The sequence below is a fragment of the Rhinolophus sinicus genome, linkage group LG02 (assembly GCF_036562045.2).
Source record: "Rhinolophus sinicus isolate RSC01 linkage group LG02, ASM3656204v1, whole genome shotgun sequence".
In the NCBI taxonomy this organism is placed as follows: Eukaryota; Metazoa; Chordata; class Mammalia; order Chiroptera; family Rhinolophidae; genus Rhinolophus; species Rhinolophus sinicus.
Window position 1 is genome coordinate 111,767,743 of NC_133752.1, and position 20,428 is coordinate 111,788,170.

The 20,428-nt window shown below is 37.2% G+C and overlaps 1 protein-coding gene across 13 annotated transcripts in view; it reads right to left on the reverse strand.

Moving 5' to 3' along the window:
* Positions 1–20,428, reverse strand: part of ERC1 (ELKS/RAB6-interacting/CAST family member 1) — a 490,623-nt gene that overhangs the window by 237,209 nt on the left and 232,986 nt on the right. For 9 of the 13 annotated variants that reach the window (XM_019711308.2, XM_019711306.2, XM_019711305.2 and 6 more), the window contains one exon: positions 2,616–2,747. The exons of the other annotated variants lie outside the window; for them this stretch is intronic. In XM_019711308.2, coding sequence (XP_019566867.1) covers positions 2,616–2,747 — 132 coding nt within the window. The remainder of the gene's footprint in view (positions 1–2,615; positions 2,748–20,428) is intronic. 13 annotated transcript variants of the gene reach the window in all.

A 20,428-nucleotide genomic window follows, 5' to 3' on the forward strand; every position in this document is an offset into this window, starting at 1 on the left:
AAATCAAGAGGTGCAGATATTCTCCTTCTATCAGAGAGAGTCATTTCTTCTCAGAGGCTAAATTTAGGCAAGAGACTGATAAATTTTGGACCTAAGAAGGATAATGAGAATAATGTCCCTAGCCCAAAACATTTTCACCTATTTAAGACATTGCAAACGAATATTTGTAGTTCACCTTGGTACATATAATTTATACACATAAGTAAAATTAACAGTGGGGTAAGAAGACACAAAAAGAAGTAAGAAAAGAAGATGAGAGTAGGAGGGGACAATGAACGAAGGTTATACAGCCTCAGAAGTACAAACATAAAAGTAGTTTCATCATACCTTAAACCACTTAAAGCCTAAATGACTGGTGTCATGAAATATTTCACTCAACAGTTTCAGATAGGCAGTGAGTAGCAGAACGGTGGAAACAAGATAAACAGGAAAGAGAAAAAGAAAAAAGCATGCAATTAAAAGCAAATTATATATAGCCACTTTGGAAGATAGTTTCGCAGTTTCTTACAAAACTAAATATAGTCTTACCTTACAATGCAACAATCACACTCCCAGGTATTTACCTAAATAAGTTGAAAATTTATGTCCACACAAAAACCCGCACATGAATATTAATAGACGCTTTATTCTTAATTGCCAAAAATTGGAAGCAATCAAGACATTCTCCAATAGTTAAAAGAATAAAAAACGGTGGCACATCCATACAATGGAACATCATTCAGAGATAAAACCCAATGAGTTTTCAAGCCACAAAAAGACTTGGAAGAACCTTAAATGCAGAGGCTAAATGAAAAGAGCCAGTCTGAAAAGGATACATGCTGTATGTAGTATGATTCCAACGATATGACACTCTGGAAAAGTCAAAACGGAAGAGACAGGATAAAGATCAGGGACTGGGGAGATGCGGGAGGTGTGAGCGGGTGGGCACGGTGGGGGGTGGGCTTTAGGGCAGTGAAACTATTCTGTATGACACTGTAATGATGAATACATGCCTTGTACCTTTGGTAAAACCCACAGAAGTGTACAATGTAAGGAATGAACCAAAATGTAAACTATGGACTAGTTAATAATGCATCAATATTGGCTCATCAATTTTAACAAATGTACCACACCAATGCAAGTAGTTAATAGCAGGGAAAACTGAGGTGCAGGAAGGAGTATATGGAAACTCTGGACTTGACACTCAAATTTTCTATAAACGAAAAAACTGATCTAAAAAGAGTCTATTATAAGTAAGTAAGTAAGTAAGTAAGTAAATAAATAAATAAATAATCTGCTAAAGAGCAAATTATAACCAGTCCACACAACAATAGCTTTAGAAAGAACATGTAACAGCAGTTTCTAGTCCATGGTGACGTGATCTATTATTAATTGCCAATATTTCTACACTATCTCTGACATGTACAACTTGTAACTAAATAATGATCCCAAAGCAGGAAGAAAAAAATGAGTGATATTTTGAAAATAAAGACTGTGAAAAAGGTAAAATCAAGCTAAAAGAAGATCCTTCCTCACCCTGGAACAGTGGCTGTCAACATCCTTTCCTGCAGCTCTCCACCCACCAGGCTCTATTCCACTGTACATTAGGAAATATTCAAATAGTGGGCTGAGGCACTGATCTAAGAACAGGGCACTGAAAGCCACTTGGGCGAAAAAAAATCAATTTTCCTTCAGCTTTGCTAATAAATGTCGGTCTGTCTTTCTATACTTGACACTGAAGAAAGTATATCCTCGTACCTAACATGGTTATGAAGAGACGCCACATACTGCAATATGTACCCTCTGCCTTGCTATGCAACTGCCTTAACTCACTCGAGCACTGTGGGTCTGACCAAGGGGGTTCCCCAAACGATTCATGTCACCCTCTCATTGAACTCCTTTTACCTGGTTAACATTATATTTCTCCAACAAAGAACTGGAAAGGACATAATCACTGAAAAATTAAATGTCACGTGTCTGTGTGAAGCAGATTCAAAAGCTCCAATCACACTCTCATAACGGGAACTGAAATTACAGTCTTCACTGGTTCAACTGCTTCTTCCATGCACACCTCCCATCTTTAGTTATTCTTTCTAATAAAAACTTAAAAGCAATAAATACATAAAAGAAACAGCAACAGTGGAACTCTTTAACAAGTCACCTCAAGAGACACACACATCTGAGACTCTCGAGTGTCACACACCTATGTCTTTCATTTTCGCTATTAACCTTAACTTGTTACAACTTTAACTGCTCCTTTGAACAAGCCAGGGTATAAAATATACAAACTATTTGCTATTTAAAATTAACGTCTTTGACTCAGAAATGCTTGTGGTTTTCCATTCAGTTTAAAAGCAGGGTTCTAACCAGTCTTGTAACAGACAAGTTCCATTTCCTCTCACCAGATACATAAACATAAAATCAGTCCTAAATTATTAATGCAGAAGCCTCTGCATTAACATTAGTCAATTCTTCTATATTTCAATTCTTATTTCAGTCTAAAATACCTTACATTTCATGAGTGTTTTTGAAACTCTGTAAACACACGTCATATATAGTTTGCCTCAACTATACCGGTTGGGTTTTACCTTTCGTTTAACCAGCAGCATTGCCAGTAACTGTATAAAATTGCAGACCTGTTTTTCAGCATTGGTCCTGGCTGATTCCTCTTGTGCTAGCACCATTTCTCGTTCTGCAGTTATCTGTACACTTTCTCTTAGTGCTTCTTCCAGCTCTTCAATTCTGTCATCCTTCTTACGGAGACTGTCCTGGAAAACGATGGAAGACTCAGTGAAGTAGACTAATTAGCTAGCCCAAGGAGGGCCTATTTTTCAACAAATGGCTATTTGCTTATTATACGTTCTTCCCTTAAGAAGTAAATCCAGGCCAAAAAGATATCACCATAAAGGAAAGAGTAAAACAGGGAAGAAAGAAGTAAAGGAGGTTGAATAAGTATGTTAGCAAGAACAAAGGGTCAAGTTAGTTAAGCCAAGAGGAATGTGTGATGGACTTGTTCTCCACAACAGAGAATAAAACTGTTCTTGGTAGGCAGCATAGGTAGCAAGGGCGTGATTATTCAGAAACACAAAGCTGTTTTTGAACTACTCTGTAAACTGGCTGAAAGCCAGCTTTGATGAAGCCTAAGCAGTAAGACTCAATGCCAAAATATTCCCTTTCCCTGCAAAGTCAAGCCCAGATGGAAAAGTTAAGTAAACAGCTCGATCTTTCAGGTTGTATTCTTCATATAGGCAATTACTGGCAAACTAATTTTGAAAAAGAGAAATGAAAAAGAAGTTTTTCCTAACGATTCAAGAAAGCAAGTTTCTTTTAATCTTACATGAGAAAACTGAAAAAAGTAAGTGATATAAATGACTGGCCTGACTAAAGTGAGCAATTTAGATAGCCAACCAAATACACTGTCCTGATACTCTACACAACTTTAAAAAGCAAATTCTAGAGCGGTGGATAGGAATTTCTATCAGAAAGACAAACAAAGTCCTACAGGATTTGTAAATTGTGTAAGACAGGAGATCTTAGGATCGGAAGGATACATGAAGCAATATTCAAGATGGATGCAAAACTGAATTTATCAAGTTATTATAAGAATTTTCTCTTTAGATCTTTATAGACCAGAAGATTAAGATAACATATGAAACAAAAGAACAAGATTTGCTAAACCATTCTCTAACTTTCAGCATACTCATATCAGCAAGATATCAAAGAAATTTGTCTTTTCTCTATGTGACTCCCATTTAATTACACTGCAGTTCACTTTCATAGGTGCGAGGTCTGAGAAAGTCCTTCTTAACAGCATTGTCTTCATAAACCTAGAACTTAAAATCTGTCCAATTTGGAAATGTCAGATTTTTCTCCCAACTTTGAAGGAATGGCATTTCTCATTCGGTATCCGTCCTAATAAAAAGTTGATAAATCTGTTGCTCTAACTTTTTTCAACTTAAAAACAAATGAGACTTAGGGGCGGCTGGATGGCTCAGTTGGTTAGAGTGGAAGCTCTGAACAACAGGGTTGCTGGTTCGAGTCCCACATGGGCCAGTGAGCTGCGCCCTCCACAACTAGATTGAAGACAATGAGCTGCCACTGAGCTTCCGGAGGGGCAGCCAGATGGCTCAGTTGGTCAGAGCACGAGCTCTCAACAACAAGGTTGCTGGTTCAATTCCCGCATGGGATGGTAGGCTGCAACCCCTGCAACGAAAGATTGAAAATGGCAACTGGACTTGGAGCTGAGCTGCACCCTCCACAATTACATTGAAGGACAACTTGGAACTGATAGGCGTTGGAGAAATGCACTGTTCCCCAATATTCCCCAATAAAATAAAATAAAGAAATTTTTTTTTAAATGAAATTAAAAAAAAAAAGAATATTCACATTTCAATAATGTATGTTATGTTCATTTTTTAAAAAAAAAGTTTTCATTCTTTTCAGAGATAATGTTGTAAAATAACTGATTGGGTGCCGTAAGTAAGGTTCTGTATTATGTAAAGCAGTTGAGCTGTATCAGAAAATGTTTTGTTGAAATCTTAATGCTTCTAGTTTGCTTGCCATGGACAGCAGACTACAATGAGGGTTTCTAAACGATGCCAAACACAGGGAGACAAGGAATGATGCCAGTAAAAATAAAGTCCAAGGTAGTTTATTATGATTTAAAGAAAATGAAATGTAACAGAAGAATTATGCAGAAAGGGATGAATGCAATAATTAGTTCATTCAGTCCTCTCAAATACTCTCATACATAACCATATTTGTAGCAACCTGGGATTCTGAATTAAATTGGTGTAAGCAAAAAGAAACACTAATGTTTACCATTATCAACCTGTGAATAACTCAGTACTATGTTATCGTCATCCAGTCTATTATGTCTTTCACTCAAACTATTATCCTATCCTCAATCCTAAATTGAAAAAGTTATTCCAAATAACTACCCAATTTCAAGCAAACAGGTTTACCTGTACTCCTGCATGGACCTAAAAACAGCTCTGTGGCTTTATCAGTAAAACTTTTTTGAGAGAGAAGATGGTTAGCAATTTGTCATAATGCTGATGGTCAGTACAGGTTTTCATACTAACAGTTTCCTCAAAGCAGTGGTCAAACCAATCTACCAGATGGGCTCCGTGTGCAAGACCACTGACTTAAGCAAAGTTATCTGGGCTTCATGGAAAAGTCTGGTTCAAATCTTTCTCTATAATAAGGATGAAGAACAAAAGTCAAGTGAAACCACAAATAAAAAGAAACGGAGAAGACTGCTGAATAATATTTATGAGATATTAAAGTTGCATAACATCTCAATGTAAAACTAAACATGGAACCACCTGCTCTAAGGTAACTGTATTAACCCAGGTAACAAGAAAATAAGAGAGTAAATACCCCCATCACCTTCATCAACAAAGTCCACAACTACTTAATCCATCTAGTGTGTAAAATTTGGCTCAGTTTTATTTTTGGAATCTTGATAGATATCTGTTATGGTAAACCAAGGAAGTTGCCTTTCTACTGAACTACACCTTGAATCTATTTCATTTAATAAAATATTGAGCCAATGCCAGAAATAAACAGAATCTTTTAGTTCTACAAACACCAGAGTCCTAACCACACTCTTAGATAATATTTATAATTATTCTTTCTTGTCCTCACACTTTCATAAAGATTAAATGCATTTTTCTGTACTTAGATTATATGTACTCTATTTTTTTTTAAGTTTAGAATATTAGAGAAAATAAAAGATTGTTTAGTTTTAGAAAGGCCCAAAGTGCTCACCCATAAAGAATAAAAAATTGGAAGGCATTGGAATTTTTAAGGACCACACAGAAACCTGGAAGACAATGAGGTAATGTTCTCAAAATTCTGAAGAAAAGATGATTTCTGATCTAGAATTCTATATCCAAAAATGAGGGTAGAATGCAAAGTCTGAAAAAATTTGTATCACATTACAGACACAGAAATCTACTAGGAATGTGTGGTATCAAACTGAAGAAGTAAACCTAGAAAGAGAAAGACCTGGGATCCAGAAAAATGGGGACCTACCGCACGTGAGTGGTGAAGCAAGAAGCCTTGAGGGTGGCAGCAAGGCTAGAGAAAAAGTACAGTTAGGAGCATAGAATAGAAACTTGAGGAAAGGTGCTTCCAAGAAAAAAAAGAGTGGATGTATAGATACAAGGATTAATTAATAAGGGATAATATATTTTACAGTAATAATAATATTGGGAGGAATGCTAGAGTTCAAGATAGGAAGTTTGGAAAACACTAGTGATATGTATACAAATAACTAATAAAATAAACAAAAACCCCAAAGCAATTATTACCACAAGAAAAAACTAAAAGTACTATAAAGGAAGTGTAATCATAATATACTCTGTGCCTTAGACACAATAATATAAAACTTGGTATTACTATATTAGAAAGATAAAAAACAGGAAATGTGTGTGGTGGCTTGTATAAAAAAGCTAATTCCTCATTATTCATAATAAGAAGTTAACAGATAATTAATGTCAAATAAGAAAAATAATAAAACAATAATATAAGAAAGTCATTTGGAAAGGTGAAGGTAAACAAAAGAAACAACTGAAAGAGGTGAAGCTTGTTGACTCAGGAGAGCAGGAATAAAAGTTAGACAAGAATGAGATAGAGGCCTATTAGTATTTATTATAAGCCACATAGTATTATTTCACATTTAATGTAGTATAAATACATATTGCTCTAAAAAATTCAAAACCAGATTTAAAAATGTTAAAACACTGCAAATAAACTAATGAGAATATAAAGAACATCCAAAAATAGTTGTAAATATGCTCACTATTTCAGATACTGACACTTTAAACATTTGGGTTAGTTACTATGGAAAGAGAAAAGTAGTCTGGGCAAATATATCTTAAGACAGCACTAATGGTAGAGGATCCAAGATGGTGCAGGAAATAAACGCTGTGATTGTTTCCTTCTGTGACCACATAAAAATTATAACTGAATTATAAAACCATCAAACTGGAGAATCATCTGAAGTCTAGCTGAACAGAAGTCCTAAAACGAAGGATATAAAGAAGCCACACTGAGACTGGCAGAAGAAGCAGAGACACAAAACTCACTGGCCCCACACATGCATGTGGAAATTAAGAATCAGGTGGGATACTTCTGCCGTGGAGGTCCCCCAGAGAAGCAAGGGACCCCAGTCCAACACAGGGCTCCCCAGTCCAGATTACTAATGCTGGGAAGAGAAGGCCCCACATTATCTGGCTGAGACAGAAAGCTGTGGGAAACCCAGATGTCTTCCAAAAGGGTCCATGTATAGACTTACTCACTCGCAGGCACTCACCCCGGGCTCTGGCAGAGGGACAGTGACTAGGGAGGAATCAGAGACATACAGGGGAAAACTGAGTTGTGAGGCTTTGGGGTGAGGACTGGAGGGACAGGTGCCATTTTCCCCATGTAGAATCCTGCTCCCCTGCAGCCAGCACGGGGTCACCACCATTCCTGTGTTGAGCCCTCCCCACACAGCCAAATCTAGCTCCAGGCTCAGCACTGGCACAAAACCAGAATTCACACTAACCTGGTGAACAAAACTTGTCCCACCCCCTGAGACCCTGCCTTACCCAACTCGTGTACCACAGGAGACTCTATCAGCAGCTGAACCTTACGGGAGACAGCAGTCAACAGCAGGCCTCAGGGTGCCCTAGACTTTTTGCAGACCTACTCCAGGCCTGAAACTGGAAGCAGCTGTCCTCAGTTCACATATGGCCTCTCCCACGTGCTTCTCCCACATCCAGCACAGGGAGCAACCAACTGCAAATCCCTTTGTAGCTCCTACCACGTAGACCCTGGCCAGTCACAGGCAGTGGCTGACCTGGGCCTGCACCAGAGCCCTTCCCAAGAGGTCCCAGAACCAACATACGTGGAGGACAGCTTCAGACCACAGTAAAGTACCACACAATTAGCCCCACAAGCACCACACCCAAAGGGTGGTCTCAGCAGGCACAAGAGCCCACTGGGGCAAATCCTGCTCAGTGGGATAAGCCCCCTGCACAACAGCCCTTAAGCTGTGGATGAGGCTAAACTCCACAGCCAGTCAGCCTGAGGGTCAATCCCACCCACTGATGTGCCAACAGCAATGCAGGCTCAAATATAATAGAATGGCACACACAACCCACACAAGGGACACTCCTGGAGCACCCAGTGCAAGTGAGCAAGAAGACTGTGCCATTAGGCCCCACATGGCACCTGCTACACAAGGCCACTGGGCCAAAACTGGGAGACATAGCAGATCTACCTAATACATAGAAATAAACACTGAGAGGGAGCCAAAATGAGAAAGCAAACAAAAAGTTCCGAAATGAAAGAACAGGAGAAAACTCCAGGGGGAAAAAAAAAAAAACTAAACAAAATTGGGGCAAGCAACCTACCAGATACAGAGTTTAAAACAATGGTTAAAAGGACACTCAAGGAGGGGCCGGCCCGGTGGCTCAGGCGGTTGGCGCTCCATGCTCATAACTCCAAAGGCTGTTGGTTCGATTCCCACATGGACCAGTGGGCTCTCAACCACAAGGTTGCCAGTTTGATTCCTCGAGTCCCACAAGGGATGGTGGGCTCCGCCCCCTTCAACTAAGATTAAACACGGCACCTTGAGCTTAGATGCCTCCTGGATGGCTCAGATGGTTGGAGCACAGGCTCTCAACCACAAGGTTGCCAGTTCGATTCCTCGAGTCCCACAAGGGATGGTGGGCAGCGCCCCTTGCAACTAAGAGTGAACAAGGCACCTTGATCTGAGCTGCCGCTAAGCTTCCGGATGGCTCAGTTGGTTGGAGCATGTCCTCTCAACCACAAGGTTGCCGGTTTGACTCCCACAAGGGATGGTGGGGTGTGTCCCCTGCAACTAGCAAAGGCAACTGGACCTGGAGCTAAGCTGCACCTTCCACAACTAAGACTGAAAAGACAACAACTTGAAGCTGAACGGCGCCCACCACAGCTAAGATTGAAAGGACAACAACTTGACTTGGAAAAAAGTCCTAGAAGTACACACTATTCCCCAATAAAGTCCTGTACCCTTTACCCCCCTTCCCCAATAAAATCTTAAAAAAGAAAAATAAAAAAGAAAAGAAAGAAAAGGACACTCAAGGATCCTAGGGGAAGAACAGATGAATTCAGTGGGAACTTCAACAAAGAGATAGTAAACATAAAAAAGGACACAGAAACCATAAAACTGAACCAGTCAGAAATGAAAAATACAATAACCAAAGTGAAGAAATCACCATCACACTAGATGAAGCAGAGGACTGGATCAGAAACTTGGAAGACAAGGTAGCAGAAAAACAACCAAATGAAACCACACACACACAAAAAAAGGAATTTAAAAATGGAGGACAATTTAATGAACCTCTGGGACAACACTAAGCATAACATTTGCATCATAGGGGTACCAAAAAAAAAAAAAGAGAGCCAACAAGGGATTAAGAAAATATTTGAAAAAATAATGACTGAAAACTTTCCTAACCAGGAAAAGGAAATAGACATATAAGTCCAGGAAGAAGAGAGAGTCCCAAACAAGATGAAGCTAAAGAGGCCCACACCAAGACACGTTATACTTAAAATGGCAAAGGTGAAAGACAAAGAATGAATCCTAAAAGCAGCAAGAGAAAGGCAACCTAGTTACTTACAAGGAAGCTCCCATAACATTGTCAGCTGATTTCTCAACAGATACTTTGCAGTCACGGAAGGATTGGCACGAAATATTCAAAGTGATAAAAAGCAAGGCCCTACAACCAAGACTACTGTACCCAGCAAGGCTATCACTAAAATTGAAGGGGAAAGAGCCTCTAGACATGAAAAAGCTGAAGGAGTTCATCACCACCAAACCAGTACTACAATAAATGTTAAAGAGACTTCCTTAAAAAGGAGGAGGAAAAACAAAGAACATAAATATGAGTAATACAATGGCAATAACTATGTATCTATCAATAATCACTTTAAATGTAAATGGATTAAATGATCCAATCAAAAGATATAAGGTAACTGAATTGGTAAGAAAACAAAACCCATACATATACTGTCTACACGAGACCCACTTCAGATCGAAAGACATACACAGACTGAAAGTAAAGAGATTAAAAAAAGATATGTCATGCAAATGAAAATGAAAAAAGAAGATGGGGCAGCAATACTTATATCAGACAAAATAGACTTTAAAACAAAGGTTATAATAAGAGACAAAGAGGAACATTACATAATGATAAAGTGATCAACCCACCAAGAGGATATAACCCTTATAAACATTTATACACCCAACATGGGAGGACCTAAATATATAAAGCAAAAATTGACTAACATAAAGAGAGCAACAGTAATAAAATCATAGCAGGGGACTTTAATACAACATTGACACGAATGGACAGATACTACAGACAGAAAAGCAACAAGGAAACAGCGGCCTTAAATGATGCACTAAATCAGATGGATTAAATTGATATTTTTAGAGCATTTCACCCCAAAGCAGCAGAATATATATTCTTTTCAAGTGCACATGGAACATTTTCCAAGATAGGCCATATTCTAGGCCACAAAGCAAGTCTCAATAAAATTAAGAAGATTGCAATCATATCAAGTGTCTTCTCCAACCACAATGGTATGTAATTAGAAACCAATTACATGAAAAAAAAAGAAAAACACACAAACACACAGAGGCTAAGTAACATGTTACTAAATAATGAATGGGTCAACAAGAGATCAAGGAAGAAATCAAAAGATACCTTGAGACAAATGAAAATGAAAATACAACAACCCAAAATCTGTGGGACACAGTAAAAGCAGTCCTAAGGGGGAAATTCATAGTAATGTAGGCCTACTTCATGAAATAAGAAAACTCTCAAAAAAACCCAATCTAACCTTAACACCTAAAGAAACTAGAAAAAGAACAGCAAACAAAGCCAATGTGACTTGAAGGAAGAAAATAATAAAGATCACAGTGGAAATAAATGAAATGGAGTCTAAAAAAGAACACGAAAGATAAATGAAACCAAGAGCTGGTTCTTTGAAAAGATAAACAAAATTGATAAAAATTTAACTGGACTCATCATGAAAAAGGGAGGGCAAAAATAAAATCAGAAATGAAACAGAAGTAATAACTGATACCAAACAAACACAAATGATTGTAAGAAAATATTATGAACAATTATATGTCAACAAATTGGAGAATCTGGAAGAAATGGATAAATTCCTAAAAACATACAATCTTCCAATACTGAATCAAGAAAAAATAGAAAATCTGAAATGACCAATTACTATTAACGAAATAGAATCACTAATCAAAAAACTCCCAACAAACAAAAGTACTAGACCAGATGACTTCACAGGTGAATTTCATCAAATATTTAAAGAAGAATTAAGACCTATGCATCTCACATTATTCCAAAGATTTCAAGAGAAGTGCATACTATCAATTTTATGAGACCACTGCCCTAATTCCAAAACCAGACACAGACACTACAAAAAAAGAAAATTATAGGCCAATATCCCTGATGAACACAGATGCAAAAACCATCATCAAATATTAGCAAACCGAATTCTGCAATACATTAAAAAGATCATACACCATGATAAAGCAGAATTTATTCCTGGGATGCAAGGTTGAATCAATATCTGCAAATCAATTAATGTGATATACCACATAAACAAGATGAAAGATAAATCATATGATACCATCAATAGATGCAGAAAAAGTGTTTGACAATATCCAGCATCCATTTATGATAAAAGCTCTCAGCAAAGTGGGAATAGAGGGCACATACCTCAACATAATAAAGGCCATATACTACAAACCCACAGCTAACCTCACACTCAGTGGGGAAAAGCTAAAAGCATTCTCCTTAAGATCAGGAACAAGACAAGGGCCTTGTTCACCACTTTCATTCAACACAGTATTGGAAGCCCTAGCCACAAACAATCAGAGAGAGAGAGAAAAATAATCAAAGGCATCCAAACTGGAAAGGAAGAAGTAAAATTGTCATTATTTGCAGATGACATAATATTATACAGAGAGGACCCTAGACTCCACCAAAAAAACTATTCGAACTAATAAATGAATTCAGTAAAGTAGCAGGATACAAAGTTAATATTCAGAAATGGGTTCATTTTTATACACCCAGAATCAACTGCCAGAAAAAGAAATTCAGAAAACAATCCCATGTGCAACTGCATCAAAAAAATAAAATACCTAGGAATAAATTTAACCAAGGGGGAAAAGACCTTTACTTGGAAAACTATCACACACTGAAGAGGACACAAACAAATGGAAGCATATACCATGTTCATGGATAGGAAGAAGAATTAACATCATTAAAACGCCCATACTACCCAAAACAATCTAGAGATTCAGTGCAATTTCTATCAAGATAGCAATCGTGTTTTTCACAGAACTAGACCAAATAATCTTAAAATTTATATGGAACCACCAAAGACCTTTAATAGTCACAGCAATCTAGAGAAAGAACAAAGCTGGAGGTATCACACTAACTGATCTCAAACTATACTACAAGGCTACAGTAATCAAAATAGCATGATACTGACATAAAAATAGACACATACATCAATGGAACTGAATAGATTGCCCAGAGATAAACCCACACCTGTATGGTCACTTAATCTATGACAAAAGAGGCAAGAATATAGAGTGGGATAAAGACAGTCTAGTCAATAAATGGCTCTGTATAATATTATGTCATCTGCAAATAATGACAATTTTACTTCTTCCTTTCCAGTTTGGATGCCTTTGATTATTTTTCTCTCTCTCTCTGATTGTTTGTGGTTGGGGAAACTGGACAGATACATGTAAAAAACTGAAACTGGACCACCTTCTTACGCCATGTACAAGAATAAACTCAAAACAGATTAAAGACTTAAATGTAAGACAGAAACCATAAAACTCCTAAAAGAAAACATAGGCAGCAAACTCTCTGACATTACTCAGTAATATATTTTCTGATATATCTCCTCAGGCAAGGGAAACAAAAGAAAAAGATAACAAATGGGACTACATCAAATTAAAAACTTTTTGCACAACAAAGGAAACCACCAATAAAACAAAAAGACATCCACTGAATGGGAAAAGATATTTGCCAATAATGCATCCAATAAGGGTTACTACCCAAAATTTATAAAGAACTCATATAACCAAATAATCCAATTTAAAAAAAATGGGCAGAAGACCTGAATAGACATTTCTCCAGGGAAGATGTACACATGGCCAACAGACATATAAAAAGATGCTCAATGTCACTAATCATCAGAGAAATGCAAATAAAAACCAAAATGCGATATCACCTCACACCTGTCAGAATGGCATCATCAATAAATCAACAAACAAGTGTTGGCGAGGAGGTGGAGAAAAGGGAACCCTTGTGCACTGTTGGTGGGACTGCAAATTGGTGCAGCCACTATGGAAAACAGTTTGGTGGTTACTCAAACATTAAAATCAGAACTACTTTACAACCCCACAATTCCTCTTCTGGGTATTTATACAAAGAAACCCAAAACACTAATTTGAAAAGATATATGCACCCCTTGTTCACTGCAGCAGTATTTACAACAGCCAAGATATGGAAGCAACCCAACTGCTCGTCAATAGACAACTGTATGAAGAAGATGTGCTACATTTATACACTGGAATAATATTTAGCCATAAAAAGAATGAAATCTTACCATTTGCAACAACATGGATGAACCTAGAGGGTATTATGTTAAGTGAAATAAGTCAGGCAGAGAAAGACAAATACCACATTATCTCACTTATATGTGGACTCTAAAGAACAAAATAAATCAACAAACAGAAACAGACTCATAGATACAGAGAACAAACTGATGGTTGCCAGAGGAGAGAGGTTTGGGGAGCTGGGTGAAAAAGATGAAGGCATTAAGAAATACAAATTGGTAGTTAGAAAACAGTCACAGGGATATAAAGTACAGCATAGAGAATATAGTCAGTAGCGTTGCAACAACTATGTATAGTGCCAGATGGGTACCAGACTAATCAGAAAATCACTGAATAAATTATATAAATGTCTAACCACTATGCTATAAACCTGAAACTAATGTAAAATAATACTGAATGCCAACTGTAACTGAAAAATTAAATAACTGAAAAAGCATTAATGGCAAAAAAAATTTAAGGAAAAAATGTGTAAATTTTAAGTCATTGTGCTGTTCAGTTTTTTTATTCAAAAATCGTGAGTTTCTTCATGCCAATAATTTGCATGAGTAAGTCAAAATTATGATGGGAAATTCCTTTCCAGGCTTCAGGTAACTGTGGGATACTCCAAATAACATTTTTTAAAAGGACGATATATTATAGTAAGTTCTGCTATTATTGTGAAGATAGCTAAAGCTTAAAATATCCCAATAGTATATGTCTGAGACACAGCACCAAAGCAATAGCTTTCAAAATTGGCCCCGGACCCCATTTCTGTGCAAATAGTTTCTTTCTTTCCTTCACTACTACAAAAATGCTAGTGAGTCCATTTTAGTGATAGCCTGACACAGAATTCTAGTGACAAAACTGTTCATCTACACTATATATGAGATGTAGTCATAAAATATGGTAAATGTTAAAAAAAATTTATTAAAGTCACATCGCCATTAATCCCCCTCAAAATACTACCCATCACTTCGAACACACATCCCATTGTTCTTGCCACTTTCAGAAGCAGTTCTGGAAGTCTTCTTTCGTGAGTGTCTTTAGTTGCACTGTCATAGCTGCCTCAACATCATTTTGACTTTGGGGAAGAGCCAGAAGTCGCACGGTACCAGATCCAGGGAATAAGGTGGATAAGGACACACCGTAATGTTTTTATTTGACAGAAGTTGCCAAAACCAGAAGCGATGTGTGACTTCCAGAACTGCTTCAGAAACTGGCAAGAACAACAGGATAAGTATGTTTGAAGCAAAGGGGAGTATTTTGAGGGGGATTAATAGCAGTGTCTTTTACTGTAATAATTTTTTTAAATTTAACCATTCACCGTATCTTTTAATCACACCACGTATACTTAATGGTCTATTTTTGCTTGGAGGAAGAGAAAAATCTCTAATCTGTTTAATGCCTGAACTGTGAGTGGAAGTGGCAGTTACCACCAGCTGCTCTGAATACCTGTGAGCCCACAAAATGTCAGCTGGTAAAGCACTGGACTTCAGAAACTGTGAAACAACAGACTCGGTATACTTCTGCTCTCAGGCCCAGGACTGAGGACGTCAGGGGTGTGCTGAAAGTCCTGGGAAGTGCTTCTTGGTGACTCAAACAGTGACAGTGATTACTCTAGGGACAGCCTAAGGCCCTGAATATGTGTGTGCTTCGTAGTCTTAACTACACTTTCTCTTTCAGAAAGTCCACACACACAGTCCTGAAGTGAAACCATGAGGCAGTTATGCTGTTATAAGCCTATAATCCTGGAGAAATCTGTGCAGAACCTCTGATATCCCCAATCCCTTCTATCCCCAGAATATTCCACAGGTTGAAGGATCTGAGGCATTAAAGCCAATAGAAGGATGACTTACTTACTGGAACCACACATCGATACAGATTAAAGTTAAGATGTGACATGTCACACTTTAGTTTGAGAAAATTATTCCTGTTGTTTACATGCCGTGCTGATTTGCTGCTGGCTTCCAATAAAGTCTTCTAAACATCTTCAGCTAAATACATTATGTGTGCACAGCCACAGAGCACTTAAACTGTGGATGGTGCAAATTGAGACGTTCTGTAAATACACACTAAATTTTGAAAACTTACTACCAAAAAGAAAAGAATGTGAAATGTTTCATTAATAATCTTCACATTGATCATATGTTGAAATGGTAATATTTTGGATATATTGGATTAAAAAATACATTATAAAAATTAGTTTTTTATGAAACTATTAGAGAATTCAAAATTACGTATGTGCTCACATTATATTTCTATTGGATAGCACTGCAATTGCTAGAACAGTTTTTACATACGAAATGTAGCCATAAAAGGCTATATAACACATCATGATTTATATAAATTCATAACTTTTCTTAGCTCATAGCCTATTAACACACAAATATGAGTGACATAGGTGAGAATCCTTACCGCAAACACTGCCAAAACCACTAACAATCCTTAGCACTGAAAATTACTGCAGTGATAACATTAATAAATCAAATTCAAAAGCACTTACTCTTCTGCCAACAGAGAAAACCAAGCTGTTTTAAAAGAAAAAAATGCAGGCATATGGCAGAACACTTTAATACCTAGGGTATAAAGTGCCTCTATTAGTTGTTTATTGTTACACTAACAAGCTACCTTAAAATTTAGTAGGTTAAAACAACAGTGAACATTTTTTATTTCACACAGTTTCGTGGGTCAGGAACTCAAAAGCAGCTCAGCCAAACAGTTCTGGTTCCAGGGTCTCTGTGGGTTATAGTGAAGACGTCAGCCAGGATTCGGTGCTCTGCTTCCACTTACATGGCTGGCAGCTGGTAACAGCTCTTGGCACAGGGCCTGTTCCTCTGCACAGGGCTGCCTGAGTGTCATGAGGACATGTCCCCTGGCTTTCCTCAGAGCAAGTGATCCAAGAGGCGAGGCAGAAGCATCAATGTCTTTTATGGCTTAGTGTCAGAAGTCACAAGCCACCACTTCTGACATTTTCTGTTGTTCACACAGATCAATCCTGACTCAATGCAGGACAGGGCTACACAAGAGAGAATGAATGCCAGACGGTAAGGATGATTGGGGGCCATCTTGGAAGACGGTTATCACAGTACCCAACTTTAGCTCCAGTACAAGAGAACTGGACTATCAATGAGGCAAGGAAGAATGAAAGCAGTGATTATCAAAACTGCTTCTGAGAGGAAAATATCTGTTAGGACAATAGGGCCTTTACTACAAAGACACAGATTTTGCTTTGCAACTATAAGAAAATGGAACGCAATGACACTGTGTTATGATGGAACCCAAACATACCTAAAATGTAAAAGGCAGATACATATTAAGGAGACTTCATAAAAGTGAGATAAGGATCAGCATATTACTGGATGTGAGTTCATCAAAATGCATATTCTGTCAGGAATTATTCAGAATAAAATTTGCCTTTGGATTGAGTTCTAATGAGAGATGTTTTCTTGTGCTTATGGTAAAAATTAGAGCAATCTGACTTAATTCATTAATAGCTCAATACTAAGAATGCTAAATACAACAGAGGTTTATTAATCAGTTTAGTCCTCATATTTTAGTGAACTTCTTTCCTTTTGGGAATCAACCCATTTTTAAAGAAAATATGAAATGAAATAGTCAGTCTTATTGGCCTTCACTGAGACTCCTGTTCCCTCATGAATTTTCATCATAGCGATTCTACTCTTAAGTTAGACTGGGAAAGGGTGGGAGCCGGGGAGGGGGGCTGTCACAAAATTTAGCCAAAAACAAGAGTCTAATTTAAAATTACGAAGACAGGAATTATTTGCACTGTTTGGTATTAATCGACTTTTGTAGTACTCATTATTTGGAAGACAAGTATTAAATAGGCAGCCTGGGGGGAAAAGAACTAAGTAGAAAAAGAGACTTCCATTTTACTCACCTGCTCTAACTTGTAAGTTTCAGTCTGTTTAACCAATCCAGGCAACCCAAAACTTAGACATGCACTGTGTGCCACAGAGAACACCTTTAACATCTAGCTGGTGACAGCAAAGGAACGTGCTTCACCATTTAAAATAGTTCATTAAATCTAAATCAGTCAGTAATTAAATCATTTAACAGCAGCGTCTTTAGATTTTATTTCAACTGCTATAAATTATGTTTGCACTCATCAAAACTAACACACCAGTTTTCCTACCACTGAATTAGGTACTGAAGCCAACTTCCTGTGCCAACTATACTAATATTAACTGAGATCAAATGAAACCACTTCATTCACAGAGTATAGGGTTCAAACAGGAGGTTTATGTGACTAGTTTGGGGGGCATGGCAGAGGGTGAGAGAGAGAAAACTGGAAACTACCAAATAATTCCTAATATCCTTAAGTAAGATGACTTCTATATTCAGACGAAATTAAGGCAAAAGCTGTGACAGCTGTAACTGTAATGTCACCCAGGGAAATTAACAAGAACCCTGGACTCTTTAGCAAATCCCATAATACTACTTCCCTAATACATTCCTCTGAACTTTGCTCCTTGACATCAGCTCTCTGACCATTAAGCTACACAACACTGCAGCTGTAAGACTCTAGTCTTCACTGCCGTTCAAATCAAACCCTCAATAAGGAAAGCAAAACAACAACAACAACAACAAAACACAGCAATTAAAATTAATCTTTTGATCTCTTCAAACATCTCTCTCAAAATTAAAAGAAAAAAGGCTCAATAACACAGTAACATAAAAGAAGTCACTTAATAATGGTAGACCTTATTAAGCTTTTCCTTTTTCCAGCAGCAGTAGAAAGGTCATTGCAGATTTCTCCTAGATTATCCAAGATAACACAGCCTCCCACATTCACTCATCCCTTTCTCAACTCTGACTCTACCATGGTTATGGAGATCATTTATTTGGATTAATATTAAGAGCTGCTTCCCCTGGAGTAAACACCACTTACCAGAGAGACTTTAACATGTTCTGAAAGATATTAATGTTAACTGCTATCCGTTATCCTTAATGTAAAGAGACAGTAATTCTTTATCACCCTCAACCCCACTGCTATTTTTTCTCCCTCTTCCCCATCCCCCAAGTATACATACACATGCAGAAAATTTCATTAAAATCATTCAACATGTCAGAATTCAATTACCAACTGTTCAGATGTTTAGTGGGGAAAATAATTGAAGCCAGCTGCACTAATGCAGTCAATTTTAAGAAAAGAAAGCCAGCCTAACACAGAGACAGAATTTGGTTACACACCAACTACTTTTTATTTTAAGGAAATGCTTTGGATTAAAATTTAAAGATATTTTCTTTCACCTTCTCTTCTAAAGTCCGTCAAATATCTCCCCCAGTTAGAGCAGAACTCTGATATAGCCTCAATTGTTAAAAATCAAAGTCAAAACAAAAACAGATGCATTTCATTAAAGACATGGAAATATTGATTTATGTAAATAACTTTTACAGAGCATCTAGTACAAAAATCCCATATATGCAGAGGGTGTCAAAAAAATGTATACAAATGTTAAGAAAGGAAAAAACCGTATTAAAATTGTAATACTCAAAATATATGGATAACAAAAGATGAATGCAAGTCACGTGTACACACTTTTTTGGCATCCCAGGTATTATTGGCCAGGTTCTCATCTTGAAAATTCTGGTAGTTGGTTATCAGAAACTTGGGCAAGGACATGGGGTTTACCTAATCCTAGCACATGTCTTCTCTGATTGGTATGCTTATAAAAAGAACAAGCATAAATTTTCAAAGTCTTTACCAAAAATCCCAAAGGTAATCTTTTACTTAAAATAATAACAACTGATGTGGTCCATAAGAGGCCGACTCTCACATCTGAGGTCTTGGCAAAGGGCCTATATTGTATGTCGGCCTCAGCTCTCTCTTTTTTAAAAATGAAAAGAATCTTATTGGAGACTTCACTTTCCAAATTCAAAGAAGGAGTTTCCACAATAACAAAGGAAAGGATTAAACCACTCATTTCACTGAGGTGAGAACACAGTACTTACTGATAAAAATTTAGTGCCAAACGTAACATTAACCTCTCATCATTTTACGGTGAACATTCTTATAATAAGCTCAAAGGATGTGGCCAAATTTCCCATACAACAGGGCTAACCTTAACTCTAGGAAATGGCTGAACTCGCTACATATTAGTACTATCATGAACATTCTTTCAGTATAATCCTAACCCCATTTAATACCCTATCAAGAACACCATAAAAATTCACCCATGCCCATATTCCAAATAGAAAAAAATCCTGTTTTACCAAGAAAAAAATAATTAAAAAGGAAGAAATTATACAGGATTAAATCTTTAAATAGGCCAAGGAGAACATCTATCAAGAAGAAACCAAAATTTATTTTGACAAAAACAAGAACATTCATGTTAGAGGTATCTAGCATGTGACACATCACATACTATTTCTAGAAAGATGTGAGGGAATCTTAATTTTTAAATAAGGTTTTCATAAATAATTATCCCCATGATCAATGTGAAAACCAAGGATAAGTAGTCTTCATTTCAGAAAGTAAAAAAATAATGTCTTACCAAAATGGAAGAAATTCTGTTTGTAAATAGAGCAAATCAAATCAAATTTGAAAGAAAAACATTTCAGTAATTCTGCAGCTAAGAGAGAATATGCCCAAAATGCTTTTCCCTATCTCTATTTCTATTGTTTTCATTTTCTTTGAACTTTATTCTTAATATTTATTGGTCTCAGGAGAGCTGACTCACATACGATCCAGTGTTCGTTCAGCAGACCCATTAATCTCTCTGACAGTCCCCTTTCTCAAGGTTAAAT